General features: G+C 41.6%; 1 protein-coding gene across 1 annotated transcript; it reads left to right on the forward strand.

The window, feature by feature from the left end:
- The first annotated feature begins 3280 nt into the window (after positions 1-3280).
- Positions 3281-12451, forward strand: hapln4 (hyaluronan and proteoglycan link protein 4). The gene is made up of 7 exons (XM_028588032.1): positions 3281-3365; positions 4675-4807; positions 7605-7794; positions 8101-8273; positions 8470-8585; positions 8998-9184; positions 11141-12451. The coding sequence occupies exons 1-7, from the start codon at positions 3363-3365 to the stop codon at positions 11530-11532; spliced, it is 1194 nt and encodes a 397-aa protein (XP_028443833.1). The 5' UTR covers positions 3281-3362; the 3' UTR covers positions 11533-12451.
- Positions 12452-17524: the final 5073 nt, after the last annotated feature.

Consider the following 17524-nt stretch of genomic DNA (forward strand, 5'->3'; position numbering starts at 1 on the left):
CATGCACTCATGGCAGTGCCCTACCCATCCGGCCCGTTATGAGAGCTAATCAGCAAAAAGCTGCATTTAAGCTGCATTGTGTAAGAATTTCTCTCATCGAGCGGTGAAATTGTACATAACAAACAACTGAATATTATTTTTTACCCCCCATTCCAATCGCATTTTAACTCCTACAGTTGTCGTATTATTCCAAGAAATATGACTTTGTCCGTGAGTGTTCCTTCCAGTGTAATAATAGTTTTACGTTATTTTGGTACCATTTCGTTGCTAACATCAGCTATCAGGTTCCCAAACATATGCAAGCTAATGTTAGTAAAGTATCAGTGCTATCGTTATTCTGTATATTGTACAAGATTAATAGTGTAAGGCCATGTTTACAGCATAGGAGAGAAGCAACGGAGGTTTGTGTTTTTAATATATTTCTCTGAGCAGTATGAACAATCATGTCAATGAAAGTATCTCCATCATTTAAACGCAGCTGTTCTAGCTGTATCTAGTCTGTGTTACAACTGCACATGACGTGAGTTGTCTGCCAGGGAAATCACGATACATATGATTACGTTTATGTTACAAGGTAGGCAATCCTTTTTCATCATTGACGCGAGGAAAAGTATCCTAGACGTTGTTCTAGCGTTATGCACAACCATGCTATGGTTAGCCAAGCAACTATAAAACTTTGAATTGACACAAATAGGCAGAATTACCTTTAGAGAAGAAAGCAGGCAACTTCGGTCACCTTTTAAAAAATCCTTGCTCCTTATGAGCTCTTACCATCTTGGAAAAGCTACTTAAATATTAACTTTGGTCTTGTTGCTTTGCCTGTCGCGTTGTCGTTTTAATACTCTTTTTAATTTCCTTGGCAACTCCATTATCTTCTCCCCCTCCCTGGAATTTGTCTCTGTGCCACTGAGTTTAAAAGCGCAAAAGGCGGAGGTATGTCCCTCTTTGGCTAATGTATTTTAAATATGGAGGCACAACATGGCGGCCATCATTCGAGCTAGTCGATCGTATGTATTCTGAATTATTCTGAATGGCAGATTCTACGCATACGAGAATACTTTGATTAGTTGGTGGAAGTAATTACACATGAATGAGCACATATTTGTGAAAGAACAAAGGGGTTTCTAAGAATCAACTCAAAAAATTATACAATGGAGCTTAAATCAACCACCAGAACTGTACCGAGTAGGCTACAGATGGACTCACATTCACCCAGCTCCAGAATGTGAGAGTGTGTGTGTGTGCGCAGAGAGAGAAAGAGAGACAGAGGGGGTGGAAGAAAAGGTGGAAGGCAATGCAAATAAAGAGTTTAAGTTCAACTACATTTTAGTGTTGTCTTTTTCGTCAACAATATTGCATGTTGATATTGCCACAGTCAGTGTTTAATGACGGCGTTGCTGTGTCGTCTCGTCATTATTATCGTTAACGAATTTAACACTTTATTTCCAAGCAGGCTTAGTGGCTTGATGGTTAACATTGAAGAATGGATTGCGGGGTATTTTGCCGACGGTAATGTTATTAGCAGCACACTTAATTAACGGACCCAGGGTGAGTCTAATGAAAACTGCTGTCTTTTCCCGGTCAGCTCCGAGAGTCTCGCATTTTACAGCTCACAGCAACTTAATACGATATAGTGTCTGGCTTTGGTTTGCTATTTATTTTGTAAAGTAGTAAATTTAAGCTGGGCTTTTATTGTGAAGGCAACGGTGTAGTCTGTGTGATACGCAGGTATACGCAGTATACCCACTAAGAAAGCTCCAGGATTTCCATATATCCACTTAAAAAGGCCCAATGACACGCAACAACATACTTTCCATTATATTTTTGATATATTTTGAATTGTCATCTATGTTTTTCTTCTTCACATAGGCTAAATAAAGGTATTTCCACTGTAAATTGGTGCATAAAAGTGTATCCGAATACAGGAAATGAAGTCGTTGATACTCAAAACTTCCCTGGGGGAGGACACCCAGACCCCCCTCGATGATATGGCCCCTCCTTCCCCAAATGCAGATTCTGGCCAATATACAGAACAGCATACCCACTACAATACATTAGACTGCAACACTGTGTGAAGTGTTTCTCAACCTTTTTCAACTCGATGTTCCTGTCAGATATCCGCTCGTGCTCCAGGAAAGTGGAGAAAAGTTTGCTTGTTATATCAAGCAATCATGTTACGTTGGAAGCAGCAAAAAGTGAACTGCAGTCAACGCCAGTAAACATTTTTTACTTAACAATACCGCAATATTAAAATACTCCACTGCAAGTAAAAGACTAACATTGAAAAGTATGTATTTTTTTTTTTTTTTTTAAAGACTATTTTTTTTCTTTAAATGATAGGACAGCTAGGTGAGAAAGACATGCAGGAAATCATCACAGGTTGGACTCGAACCCTGGACCTCTGCATTGAGGCATAAGCCTCTCAGTACATGTGCGCCTGCTCTAGCCAATGAACCAACCCAGCCATGAAAAGTATATATTCTTTATTAGCAACATGTGCATATGGTATTAAAAGAAAAAAAAACCTCATAATTCGGCCCCTGTGAGTGTGTACAGTTATATATATATATATATTTTTTATTTTATTTTTTTATCTGCAGCTAGTAACTAAAGCTGTCAAATAAATGTATTAATGTAAAAAGTAAGATATTTCCTTCTGAATTGTAGTGGAGTAGAAGCATGTAATACCTCAGTGTAGTTTAATACAGTTACTTGAGTAAATGCAGGCTAGTTACGTTCCACCACTGACATTGTTTATTAATGTTAATTACTGTACCATTATTAGAATGTATTCAAATAGGGAAATTTGAGCTGAAAGTCTATTCTTTATTAGTCTCAGCAATAAAGTTGTTTGGATGAATGATTTGACTTGATGACATAAATCAGTCTTAATCTGCAGTCATACTTTTAACACTAACAGCTTCCATTATTTCAATTGGTCTCTAATAGCAACAATGTTCCGCCTGAAAGTTAACGAGGTTTCACTGCATTAACTGCTACAAACTGTGTGACACTCAAACCAATAAGTGACACTCTAATGGGCTTCAATAACGCACGAGAAGACATTCACAAACATGAAATGGGTGTGAAATCATCGCTGTGATTAACTTATCCATGCAGCCTGCACAGTCAAATGTGTGCTGCGTCATCGGAGGACTGCGGGACCCACAAACACCGGTGGTTCCCCTGCAGTGCGAGAGATCAGCGATGGGACTAGGGACAGAGAGGGAGGAGAGAGAAAGAGAGGGAGGGAGGGAGAGAGGTGAGCGCTGCTGCAGAACAACATTTAGCCTGACTGAGGAGTTAAACGGCGCGCAGCAGCACATCTGCTCCATCCAGGCATTAATCCTGTTGTGATAGCCATGGTAAGTTCACTTCTGTGCTCCATTAGTACGGCTCTGCTCTGCAGTTCGCTGTGCTGCTGTGGGAACTGCAGGGATGTTTATTGGACTAACCTTGACAAAAATGATGCAGCAGAGCTGTTTATAGTGTGCAATGTGCATGTAAAGAGGCTGCTTTAGTACCTCTGCTTCAATCGGGCCTGTTCAGATGTTGTCTGCTGCAGCAGTGCTGTTACGTGTTACATATAGGATGTGGTTATTCACAGGTGACACTGACAATGCAGACCTCTAGCAGTGCACACTGCTGCAGCACATAGCTTGGCTCCTGTATTTTGACGTTATGATGATTTCATCCACAATGAAACCCACCCTATGTATCTAGTTTTTTTTTATCAAGGCTTTGCAATCCATCATTGATTCATGCAGCACCACCGGGGACATAACATGCTGGGTCAAAAGTACAGCTAAAGAAAGCTCGTAAAGATAATGAGCACTTGACCAGAATAAGCAGCAGTAGCTTCCAGAAGTGTTTCAGCAAGGTGATCCTTCATTGGTCACTGCCAGGGGAGATTTTTCACATACTCTGATGACAGTTTCAGAATGTGTTGTAGTCTCTTTCTGACCTTCCTAATGTCTAATATATATATGTTATTTATTTCTTCTTCAGTAATTGTGATGATTTCATGTCTGCATATATTCCTTTGTTTACTATTGGCCTCTACTGAGCCAAGTCTGTTTCCCTCAAAACTTTCCCAATACTTCCTTTTCCTTCAACTGGCGCTTGGCAGTAAAGATTATAAAAAAGGTGCCAAACAAGCTTTAAATTTTGACTATCCTGTGAGGACTATCTTCTCTTTTCACACGACACAGCTGGCAGTTTAAAACTGCTATGCGTAGCAGACTGTGACTTGAAAGCATGTATCTCAAACCAAACACAGTCAAGTCACAGTCGGCTAACCTTATTTTATGAAAGCTGAACTGATCAATTATCTGCTACTTTTTGATTTGCTCACTGACCAGCTAAACTACCTGACATTTAAACACCTAAAGTGTGAGTTCTCTGGTAGGGTTTCTGCATAACTGAAGGGCATGAGACAGTTGCATGAGATATATTATATGTGTGGTTATGGTCTTTCATTATGTATGTACAGTTAGTCCAACCAGAAATTTTCATACTAAAGTTGCCACTGCCATTAGGTTAAGACCCTTGTTTCTGACACTGAAGATGTCTTTGGTACTCTTCACCTTTGTATTTTAAGGTCTCGATTGTCTTCTCCGTTTTCGTTTAACCTGCGATAACCATAATTGTCTGTTGTCTTCTCCCTTCCTGCAGTTCTCAAAGCAGCTGTGGCCTCTGGCCTTTGGAAAAATGTCCTTTGTGGTTTTCATCCTGACTTCTGCCCTCTCAGTGACTCCCCTGCCGTCTGACATAGACAAGGGACGGAGAAAGGTGGTGCACGTGCTCGGTAGGGAAAAATGATTTCCTTCCTATTTCAGCTGCAAAGTCAGGAGCTCTTCATTCTGCACGGATCTGCATAGCTGTTACAGCATGTGCTAGAAAAGATGGAGGATACACTGTCTGCAGAGGTTACCTCAGAGTTATAAAGATGACACCTTTGAAACCAGGAAAAATTCCCTTATTAAGTCTTACCCAGGGCTTAAAGATCCAAAGTAAAAAAAGGGAGAAAACCAGCATGCTCAAGCCTTCAAAAGAATCTAATGAAGGATTTTGAAACTGTATGTAGGTGTATGCACAGAAACACGCAGAATATTTCCACCAGTAGCTCATTACGTGTGCCAAGACTGTTGTAACTGTAGAATATTAATACATTATCAAAGTTGTTGATATCCCATCTAGCACTACTACCAAGTATTCACTTGAGGACTTTTACATTTAAACACTATAAATATTAATGACAGGGATTAAACTAATCTACTGCATGAGACCTGGCTTTTAGCTTCATTCTTCATTAGAATATACATTCTCCAATGAGTGAACAAAGATGCCCCGTAGATATGCATTATATGTAAATCTATCTATACATTCTTGCAGATACTTTGCAACTAGTAACATCAGCCATTAGATAATATCTTTATTAATATAATATAATAAAAATATTTTTTTAACCAGGGAAAAGAAAAATCTCTTTTTCATGAGTGTCCTGGCTAAAACAGGGAGCAGCACAACCACACAAACACAAAATACACAAACACACTAAAAACATAAAACAACTGAATCAGCAAATCCCTCAAAGTCACCCACAATCCTAAACACATCAGGCAAAACATCTACAGCCAGATGTGGCTGCCTCCAAGTCAATCAACATTCTCATAAAAGCGACCAATGAGACCAGCTCATTAAGTTTCATGGATTTCTGTAACTTGTTCCAGGTAGAAGGAGCAGCAAACTTAAACGCCTTTTCCCCAGTTCAGTTCTAACCTTTGGAACAGACAGAAGGAACGAAGATTGTAAGTCCCAATACTATTTACAATGATATAGGTAACGATTAATAATGATAAAGTAGAGTGAAAAGTATATTTTCCTCTAAAAAAATATAGAAGATTGCAAGTATAAAGTGGCATAAAATGGAAACAGTTGAGGTCAGAATAACTCCACAACAGACTAACAGACACACAGCCCTGACATCTTGTTGTCTTCTAAATTCATTATGGCTAATATGTTAGCAAATAGTTGCCTATAAAATGATCATGCCATTAGAGTCGTGACCACCTGATGAGTTGAATTCCTGTATTTACTCTTGTTTTGGTCTCCACCAACTTCTAAGAAATATATCTGGGTCTTTAGATGTTTGACATTCTTTTCTAGGTAGTCCCTAACTTTGCTTGTCTGCTGCTGGACAGGGGTTTCATTAGAACTTGTTTGCACTAATTAACGGCTGCCTGCTGCTTCTAAGATGCCAGTTTTACCATGACAGTGTAGAGTTGCATGCTATCCCATCTTTAGATCTCAACACCCTTCACACAGGCACTATGAATAACCAGCAGGAGTCAGTAGTAACATGGAGTTGTTTGTCTTAACATCAGACTGTTGCAGCGTTGGGAAATAATATGCCTACAGTTTTGATTAAACACCACTTTGCTTTCCTGGCTGCTGCTGATAAACAACTTTGCAGAGAGCGGTTAGCAGGGTGATGACTAATTGCTGGCTGGCATGGATAATTGTTGGTGCCTTTATCTGGTCACAACATAGCAGAAAACCTCTTGCAGCAGCTCATTAAATGTTTGCACCACACTTGTTGTGTGCGTGTAGTCCTTGGCTGCCTCGACACACACGCACACACACGCCCACACACACACACACACACACACACACACACACACACACACACACACACACACACACACACACACACACACACACACACACACACACACAGGTGCTTAAATGTATTGTTTTTATTCTTTTATTGTTTTTATTCTGTTTTATATGTCCTTTAAGGATTATTTATTGTATTTATTTTATGCACCCAGTGGAGTAGCGCTCTTAATTTCGCTGTATTGTAAAGTACAATGACAATGAAGGCATTCAAATTCAATTCAATTCAACACACATACAGCTTCTGAGCAAATGTCTGCCAAAATGCAAACTAGGTCTTGTTAAAGCCCATTAGGAGAAGAGGCCTATGGTTACCATTAGTCTTGGGTCATTTTGGTGAATTGTTCCCGAGAAAGAGAGGTTGAGGTTAAAATTTGGAGTGGGGGTAATCTGATGAATGATCTGGGCAGAGGAGCGAGTTAGCTACACACTGGACTATTTGACCAACATGTTTTCTCCACTATTGATATGCTGGATGTTGAGGCACTGATGTGACAGCACAAGTAAACAGCACACGCTTTATTAAATGTTGCGAGCGCCTGACTGTGTATCCCTCACAAAGGGAATCAAAGATTTAATTTCACGATTAGAGGAGTTAATAAGTAACTAAGTATTGGCTGTCTCGAGGGCGATTGCAATCAGGATTACAAGGACTTGACTGCACATATTTTGCATGGCAATGCATAATTCCTTATGCATTTGCTTGTATCCACCACTTATATTATTATTTGCCCTTCATTTAACAGAGTTTCATGACTCAAAATATAGATTTATGGCCAAGTTGGAAGTGCTGTAGTGGCAAGCAGAAACATTAATCGAAACCCATTTGCAAAAAGTATAAAAATAGTTAGAAAGCAGAACCAGCAAGATTAAAATAAATGTTACATCATTATCATTCCTTAAATACAGTATTTGTTTTTGCACAGAGGATGACACTGGTGCGGTGATTGTGCAGACAGCTCCTGGTAAAGTGGTGACACATCGCGGGGGCTCCATCACTCTGCCCTGCAGATTCCACCATGAGCCGGAGAACACCGATCCTGCTCGCATTCGGATTAAATGGACCAAAGTGACTGATGCACTGCAGTTTGAGGATGTCTTTGTGGCACTTGGAAGGTGAACATATTGAGTCATTCAATTTGTATCTATTGTTTTAATCCTTTTTCTTCTTTTTCTTTTTGATCAATCCAACAAATATTGATTTGATAGATTTTAATTTATTTCACTGCCCCGTAGATACTTAGCACACATTCACTATCTAGTATAATGTAAGTATTTTCTCAAACCCACTCATATGTCTGTGTATAAGGCTATAAAGTAAGTCCATTTTTTCAAGTTAGAGCATTTCTTGATTGTTTTCCTCAGAGCCACTTTATTGAGTGAAAAAAAGGATACTTTTACATTTCTGTCAAATGTCTCCAGCCAGCAGCGTGTGTTTGGATCGTACAAAGGCCGTGTGTTTTTGGAGCAGGCAGGCCCAGGCGACGCCTCAGTGATCATCCAAAATGTCACACTGGAGGACTACGGACGCTTTGAGTGCGAAGTCACTAATGACATGGAAGACGATACAGGATTTGTCAACCTCGACCTAGAAGGTCAGGATTTAAAGATGCAAACTGGAAGAGATTTTGTTGAAGCTCTGACATCTCTAATGCTCGACTGGCTGTCATAGTTGGCCAGAGAGATATACTGCTTCACATGAGATCCAAGTAAAATTCATACATTTACTTACTGACTCACCTTTACTTATTGATTAACATTCAACAGTAGGTCTGTTTCTGTCACCTGTAGGAGTGGTCTTTCCCTACTACCCCCGTGAGGGGCGCTATAAGCTCAACTACCACGAGGGGGAGGATGCCTGCAAACAGCAGGACGCCATTCTGGCTTCTCACTCTCAACTGCACAAGGTGAGTGTATGCCTTTCCTTTGGACCTAATGTCTGTCATGTTCAAGGCAGATTAAGGGAGACTAGGGTAGAAGGCACAGGTCACTCCCAAGGATTTATTAGAGCTATGTAGATCACACCTTCCATAGCACATTCACTTATAGGCTACTCTTTTAGTTGCAATAATGCACTTACTGGCTACAATCCTCAGTCATAAACTGCTTAGGAGCAGCAGTAAGTCTGAAATTAAGACTATGCATATAACCAGTCCAGACATCTTACTGTAGGCCCATCTTCCTATTTAAAAAAACATATGCTTTAAAGTCCAGAGTAATGGAGGTATGTCAGAAGAGATAAACCAAATTCTTTCTCCTCTTAATAGTGTATTTAATCCTTCAGTATGACCTGCTGACATACATTATCTCCCTCCACAGGCCTGGCTGGAAGGACTAGACTGGTGTAATGCTGGATGGCTGGAGGACGGCTCAGTCCAGTACCCTATCTCTCATCCCAGAGACCAGTGCGGCCGCAAGGACACCCCCGCTGGCGTCCGTAACTATGGCTACAGGCACAAAGAGGATGAGCGCTACGATGCTTTCTGTTTTACTTCCAAGCTCAATGGTGAGAAACTGAGAAGGATGTAGGTTGGCGGCCTTTGTTGTGTGCACAGGCATGTCTGGATCAGAAACACTTTGTAGTCCATCTATATGATCACTAAATACAAACATCCAACTGAAAATAAAGCATCTGTGGCTCATAATTGGAAGAGAACAAGACATTGGCGGAGCTGGATTGTTGTGGTACTGTATAGAAAGAGGATACATCATGAGTGTGGGGAAATTAGGCCCATGTCTCTGATCTCTGCCTGTGATCTTGCCGGCCTAAGGCCATTGGATTTAAATCAGGCTGTGTTGATTCAGCCCTGCAAGGGCCACATTGTCCTCTGGGTGCCAAGCACCAGCTTTCATCTCCCAGTTCTTTGATTTACATCACATTCCCACAAAAAGTCTGCTATAGTGTCTCCATCACACACCTCCAGCATCATAAGCTCAAATAAACTTGGGGAAATCAGGGGCTGGATTAGTTTTTGCAGCATGAAAGTTATTTTGAGTCCCAGGGCAGTTGAACAAGTCTACATGTATGTAGGAGAAAAAGGTGTAACAAAAGGTTTTACTCCATTACTTGATTATTGCTGAAAGATATCAATGTTTTAGTAATCAATATTAAACCATTCATTATGGAAGGAATAGGTTGTTATTTGGCGAATTACGTTTATTTGCTTTTATGCCAAGAGTTAGATGAGACGATTGATATCACTCATATCTGTACACTAGGTATGAAGCTACAGCCAGCAGCTGGTTAGCTTAGCATGGGGGAAACAGCTAGCCTGGTTCTGGGTAAAGCTCGCCATTTGACCATGGCAACCACAGAAGCCACAGCGAGGGAAAGGAGGTATTGTGCGCCCTGCTGCTGCCAAAACAAAACAAAACAAATGAGATGTAACATATTGTTTAGTTCAGAGGTGCTGGTAGACACATTTTCTTACCTCCGGACAGAGACAGGCTAGCTGATTCTCCCTGATCCCAGTCTTTATGCTAAGCTAAGCGAGCTAGCTTCATATTTACCGTACAGAAATGAAGTGTCTAACAAAAACATTGGCCATATTAGTGAAGCATAGTACATCACCGGTTAACAGGGAATTTTAAAAATGCAGTTTGGAAAAAACTTTGTGCCTCTTTGAAGTTTGAAAGAGAATTGAAATCTTCTCATGCATTCTCAAAACTAAATAGGCATTTTATTATCTAAATAAAAGACAATGAATAATAAACAATTTTGGGATAGTCTAAACTGGAACAAAGGAACCTTAAACGGTTGCTCGTGGCTTCCCCTGTGTGTTAATTATTGTGGACAGTCTGTTGCGGGCAGGAGCTTTCAGCAGTGGTTGTGACCGATACTGTCCAGCTGGAAGGTATTTACTGAGCGTCCCCTGGGGAATATGAGACAATATTCTGCCTTTCTAATAGCCAGCAGTCACATAAACAAGCATAAAATCAATAGCTGAGCAAAGTGCAAACCTGAGGTTGTGGACATGATTTTAATGATAGCAGTTGTGGCTGTTTAGAGAAAACGCCAACCTCTTTATTCGTGGTTTGGGTCATTTTCCTTTGCTTCTTTCTGAGGAGAAGCTTACTTTGTGATTCAGTTCAGTTGAAACAATTCAGCCAATCAGGACACCAATTGCTTTAATACTGCCAGGCGAAAAAGTCTCCCCAGAGGTGAGATGAAAGCAAAAATGGAAGCGTTTTAGGAGTAATTTTGAGTTAGAGTATTGCTTTTCGATTTTGAGCAGCTGCCCAGACGGTTGTTGGAACGATTTGATATTCTGAACACAGACACAGACAGACTGAGAATATCTTCCCTCAGGGCTCGGCTTGTCTCTGGGGCTTCGCTCTCTCATTCACTCCTCTCTCTTTCTTTCCTTTTACCCTCCTGAACAATGCACTTGCTCTGTTTTCTTTCACCTTTTCAGTTGTTCTTACAACAAACATCCTCTCCTCTCCCTCTATATCCCCATAGGCAAAGTGTACTTCCTCAAACGCTTCAAGAAGGTGAACTATGCGGAGGCGGTGAAGGCTTGCATTCGAGATGGCTCAGCTGTGGCCAAAGTGGGTCAGCTGTACGCTGCATGGAAGTTCCAGCTCCTGGACCGCTGTGAAGCCGGCTGGCTGGAGGATGGCAGCATCCGTTACCCCATAGTCAACCCCCGTTCTCGCTGTGGAGGTTCCCAGCCAGGCGTCCGACACCTGGGATTCCCTGATAAAAAATTCCGCCTCTATGGGGTCTACTGTTTCCGCAGAAACGAGGATGAAACAGCAGGTGGTACTGAAACGACAAAAAGCCCCACAAATAGTATGACAAGGAGAAAGAGCAGCCGCAGCATCCCTGTGAATGCTTCCAGTGTGATTTAAAGTTTAGAGATACAGAGCAAGAGGGGGGGGGATGCAATTTAAATTTGACAGTAACAACTGTCGCCTAGCAGCCGACTCCATTCATCGCTTTTAAAGTAAAACACTTACAGACAAGATGTACTCATTTGCAGATTTGCCAGAGAGAAGAAGCGAGGCTGTATAAAATTAAGGGTGACATCTTTATTAGGGTGATGTTCCTTCCATCTCCAGTCAGTCAATCATCTTAAGGAGTATGTTAGCACTTCTGAAAACTGTGAGGTTAAACAAGAGCTTGATCATTACTCAGGCACACATCAGATCAGATGCAATGAATATCCTTGTTTACGTGTGTGTGTGTGTGTGTGTGTGTGTGTGTGTGTGTGTGTGTGTGTGTGTGTGTGTTTGTGTGTATCATATCTCTGCCCCCTGCTGTGGCCCCTGAGCTCTGAGCTCCATTCTGAGCCAGAATCCCAGTGCCAGGGTGAAAAGATCCATTACTGTGTGAGACGGGATGATCTACCCGACTGTACTTTTCGTTTAATTGCCTGTATCCGGGTGCCATTTGGTTAGCAACACTCTGGCACAATGCGAGTCATTTTTCTCATTAACTAAGACTTGGCAATATCATCATCAGAGCTGCACAAGTAGTGAATATTGCACTAGCTCTAAAAAGATTTCCACTTTAAATACATAGAGCTTTATTTTGTGATAGCATCTTAGCTTAGACTGAAGCAAGCATGTATTGATTGGCTTGAAGAGTAGTTGCTGAGGCTGAACAAGCAGAAATACAAAGCTACAATAATTGCTATTTCCCGTAAGCTACCTGGGCCACCAGTTGCACTATAAATGTTACAAGCAGCAACCTTTATTACAGAGTATGTTTGCCACTATACAGAATGGATGAATGTTCTGGGAAAAAAAAATAAAAGTCTTGAAATTGTTGCGTTCGGGTAAATTGTTTTTTTTTTTTCTATATCAAGAGATCTATTGTTGGAGGACAATTTAAAAGAAAAACACTGATTATATGAGAAATTTAGCAAATTCACTTCCGTAAAGGGCTGGAAGGTGCAGTAAATGTTCCGATGAGTTTAATGGACATGGACTGACATTTATACAGTGCTTTTATCCAGAGCACTTTAGTTTATACACACACACACGCACGCGTGCACACACACTCACATACACACACACACTAATGGCAGTGAGCAACCATACAAGGCTCAGGCCTAACCATGATGAGCAATTGGAGGTTCATCTTGCTACCGTAGGACAGTTCAGGGAATCAACTCCCTGACCCTGAGTTTAATGGACGACCTGCTCTACCTACTGAGCCACAGTCGCCCAGTTTATCAGCCTACAGTGTCTCTAAAAAGTTAATAATGTACAGGATATACATTGAAACAAGTCTACAGCCATGCTACCGGCCCTGTAAGTGGTGCTTTGACCTAAATGCTAACATGCTCACAATGACAACGCTACGATTCTAATGATTAGTCATGAATACCTTTGTGTTCCATGTAACAATCATTTACTAATATTTATTAATACATTGTGTGAGTAGGAATTACAGCTGATGAGTGCTTTCATTCTGGAGTGTTTGCCGGTGAGAGAAACTGCTGAGAGGTGTACCCGTCTCTGAGTGGGAGCACGTTGGTGTTGTGCCAACACATCAGAACAAACCATGTCATCGTCATAGCAACTAGCAGCATGTAATTATAGTCAGGTTCATTGCAAGTCCAACATCATGAAATAATAGCTGTGAGTGACGAACTCGACCTGTGATTTTATTGACAGCTTCGTGATTTGTTTTCTCTTCTCTTCTTTTAAGGCAAAAAGAGACTCTAAAATGACCTCCATGATCAAAGTTGATGTTTTCAGTGATTTGATGAGTACACTCGCCAGCCCCATTAGTCTGCTCTACTGTGTGAATTTAGAGTCACAGCCACTAAATAAATAAGCAAAGTCCCGCTCGATGCACTACAATATTTATAATCAATGGAGGATTATGTATTCCGCATTTCAGTACTGAAGTAATTTAGATGTTTTTGATGTGCTCAAGATTGTGATGGTAACTCATTTAAAATTCACTTTGCATGGCATTTAGCTGCAAACTCCATCTTATGTAAGAGCAAGGTCATCATAAATAACAGCCACTACTTCACATTTTGACTGCCAGTGCTTCGGCAAACAGAAATGACAGATGTATATGCAGGAGGCTTTTGTTCACAAGAATAATAACAGTAATAATATAGCTACATATTGGACCAACTGAGTGCTCAAAGGAACTACACATTCCACAGATGGTGAGCTCAACAGGCCAGACAGTAGAAAATCCTCATGAGGCAGAACATTAGAGAGGCACTGGCCTTGATTAAAGCTTCGTCACACTCCAACTGTTTAATGACAAGAGAAACATTCAACATACAGACAGAAGGGAAAAGACAGACAGAAGAGAAACGACAGATAGATAGACAGACAGACAGGTAGAAGGATGGTGCAAAGACGCACTGCAGAAATGTGATTGAACCCTTTAAACCAGTTTGCTCAGAAGATGACTATTGCTGTTGATGCTATTTCATCAGGCCTCTTTGTCGCCTTTTCTTCTGAGCATGAAATGAAATTAGATGACCCTATAACAACAGAGTACTGCCACAGATCAAATACAAAGGGATGGGATTGCGCTGGCTGTCGCTTGGCTCTCATTTATCAGCTTGTGACAGAGTTCAGGGTCTCCAAATAGCCCCGAGGCAAATGCAGAGAGGAGTTAAGTCACAGAAGAGTGGCATGAGAAATAGAATAAAATAAGATTAAAAGTAGCCAAATATATGGATGGAAATGAATTTAAAGGCAGTGCACACGCTGTTGGTGCACCTCACAGGTGTTTACACTCAAGCCTGATTAGACCGCTTCTCTGCACGCACTGATTGACGTCTCCCTGATTCTCCTGGTGGTTTTCTTGCACCTGTTACGGTGGGATAGATTACACCTTTGCTATCCTTATAGATCTTTTTCACTGCAGATGTTTTGACCTCTCACAGCAGGAAAATTGCAGGTGGAACTACCATTAATGACGTCTCCCTCACATAATCTGCAGCACAGCTCCACCCAACCTTAACCTTACCGGAGGTCTAATCAGACACCTTGTGTGGGTGTTAATGTTGTGAAAATTGATTAATGAATTAAATTAATAAAATGTAAAAGATCTGGAGAAGTTGTATGACCGGGTCCCCCGGGAGATGCTGTAGGAGGTGCTGCAGGAGTATGGGATGAGGGGGTCCCTTCTCAGGGCCAGCCAATATCTGTATGACCCAAGTGAGAGCTGTGTCCGGGTTCCCGGCAGTAAGTCGGACTCGTTTCAGGTGAGGGTTGGCCTCCGCCAGGGCTGCGCTTTGTCACCAATCCTATTTGCAATATTTATGGACAGGATATCGAGGTGTAGTCGGGGTTGCAGTTCGCAGCCGAGTGTGAAGCGGCTGGGATGAGGATCAGCGCCTCGAAATCCAATGTTGGGAAAGTTCACTTTCTACATGAACTAGTTCAAGTTCAGTTCACAAATTTTAAAATGAACTAGTTCAGTTCATACTTCAAAATTTTGAACTAAGTTCACAGTTCCAAAAATGAACTAGTTCACTTTTTCCATATGTTGCTGCGAGCTATTATTTTTCAAAATTGAAAGGCTACCCGGGTGCTTCAGTTCAATGCTCCGTTTCAGGTTTGCTGTGGATGTGACTGAAGTTCAGATTTTCTTTTTGAAAGGCGGCGGGCAAAGTTTGCACAGAAATGTAATTTTTCCCATCCTCACCGACCTTGTCATAAAACTTGTTTAAATGATCATACAAAGTCTCCTTGCTGCTGTCGCCTCCATGCTTCTTTTTGTTATGATGACGTGGCTGGTGTTGACCCTAGACAATATATATTGGACCAATAGACCCCGTTGCTCTGGAGACCAGTGAAGGATATTAGAAGCACTTTTCCGGTGATGGCCAGCTTTACTGCGCAGCCTCCAACTGAGAGCATGTGACGTGAGCAACGTGTCTGAAAGTTGTAAGTCTTCTAGTGGCTGCACAATCATTCCCAATCTTATTGATCACTAACATGCTAGTTAACATTAGTAATTAAACCTAAACAGCTCATGTAAGTCAAAACTGCCTGCAAGCTTCTCCTGAATATACAGTAATTCCTCTACTATGTGACACAATCGTTAGCCTATTTTTACAAAAACGTCTGCTACTGAGCCATAACGTGAGGTACAAGGTAATGAAGCCTTATATACATTGTCGTGTTTCTTTAGAACTAAACAACGGACAAATAGAGTCTTTAAACGCTTCAGATGTAAAGTTATTCGCAGTCAAGTGATGTAAAAAAAAATGGCGGTCAGCGGAATGCTAACAGGAGGTGATGGCTTTGTAGCAAAAAAAATGGCGCCATAGATGGCTCGAGTTCTGAAGCGAAGCTTACCCCTTGGTGTTGCCAGATTTTGGCTACATATAAAGGCCTGTTTACGGTGTTTATTAGCCGGGTTTTTGCCTGGAAGGCTCTATAGAAATCTGGCACCCTATTGAATGAAGTTAAACTGAGAGAGCATGCTGTTCACAGACACCAGAATGAACGAGTTCACAGTAACGTTCATCAGGCAGGAATACAGTACGTTCAGTTCACATTCGCCCCAAAATATGAACGGCAACAACGGGTTCAGGCACAACACTGTCTAAATCTGAGGCCATGGTTCTCAGCAGGAAACCGGTGGAGTGATTACTCCAGGTAGGGATGAGTCCTTACCCCAAGTGAAGGAGTTCAAATACCTTGGGGTCTTGTTCACAAGTGAGGGGACAATGGAGTGGGAGAATCGGCGGTATTACATTCACGACGAAAAGAGAGCTGAGCCAGAAGGCAAAGCTCTCGATCTACCGGTTTCGTTCCTACCCTCACCTATGCTAGGCTGGGTCACGACCGAAAGAACGAGATCCAGGGTACAAGCGTCCGAAATGGGTTTCCTCAGGAGGGTCGCTGGCGACTCTGTAGAGATAGGGTGAGAAGCTCAGTCGTCCGTGAGGAGCTCGGAGTAGAGCTGCTGCTCCTTTGCGTCGAAAGGAGCCAGTTGAGGTGGTTTGGGGATCTGGTAAGGATGTCCCCTGGGCGCCTCCCTAGGGAGGTGTTCCAGGCACGTCCAGCTGGGAGGAGGCCTCGGGGAAGACCCAGGACTAAGTGGAGGGATTATATCTCCAACCTGGCCTGGGAACGCCTCGGGATCCCCCAGTCGGAGCTGGTTAATGTGGCTCGGGAAAGGGAAGTTTGGGGTCCCCTGCTGGAGCTGCTGCCCCCGCGACCCGACCCCGGATAAGAGGACGAAGATGGATGGATGAATGGATAAAAACCTACAGATGGTGTGGTTTTGTTTCAGAAAGTGTTATGTTACAGTACGAGAAAAAAGCTGCATCCTGTCTTCTGATGGCACTTATTCTGAAATATGAATTTCCAATTGTTGTCTTGTTATTCCAACATATACATTAAGCCACATTTCAGTAAGTAAATACCCTCACTAGTGCCAAGAGTAATATTATGTAGAATAATATATAGGCACTTATAACCTTAACCTTATTGCAAATAATTTATTGATTCATAACCCATTACTGTTTTACTAAAGAATGTCTTCATTAAGATCTGAAACTTTCACCATTCTTCTCCACAAATGTTTCATCACATGATTGGGAGATTATCCCCACAGGAATTTAGTTTTACTTTCCATCAGACCTCAACGTTGTTACGATTGAACACACAAACATATAAGTCATATCCATACAGCATTAGCCCATTGGAAATAGCTTCTGAAATTACCCCATCTCCCTAAATTATCTCCCTTAATGCCTTTTGCATTTCGAGTATTTCAGCTGGAGCGTGCTGCTGCTAATACATATTATGCATTGAAAGTAGTGGGTTTGTAGAGATGGGTAATTGACCAAATTGTGTGAGGTTTTCCTAGAGTGCGGGGCATATTAAACAGGCAGCAGTGTTG

Source organism: Perca flavescens, chromosome 9 (genome assembly GCF_004354835.1).
Source record: "Perca flavescens isolate YP-PL-M2 chromosome 9, PFLA_1.0, whole genome shotgun sequence".
Lineage (NCBI taxonomy): Eukaryota > Metazoa > Chordata > Actinopteri > Perciformes > Percidae > Perca > Perca flavescens.

Bases quoted from the DNA above. Each gene is read 5' to 3' on its own strand.
- hapln4 (XM_028588032.1), top strand. The intron at 7,795-8,100 runs GTGAACATATTG...AAATGTCTCCAG, and splicing joins GTCTTTGTGGCACTTGGAAG to CCAGCAGCGTGTGTTTGGAT. The intron at 9,185-11,140 runs GTGAGAAACTGA...ATATCCCCATAG, and splicing joins TTTTACTTCCAAGCTCAATG to GCAAAGTGTACTTCCTCAAA.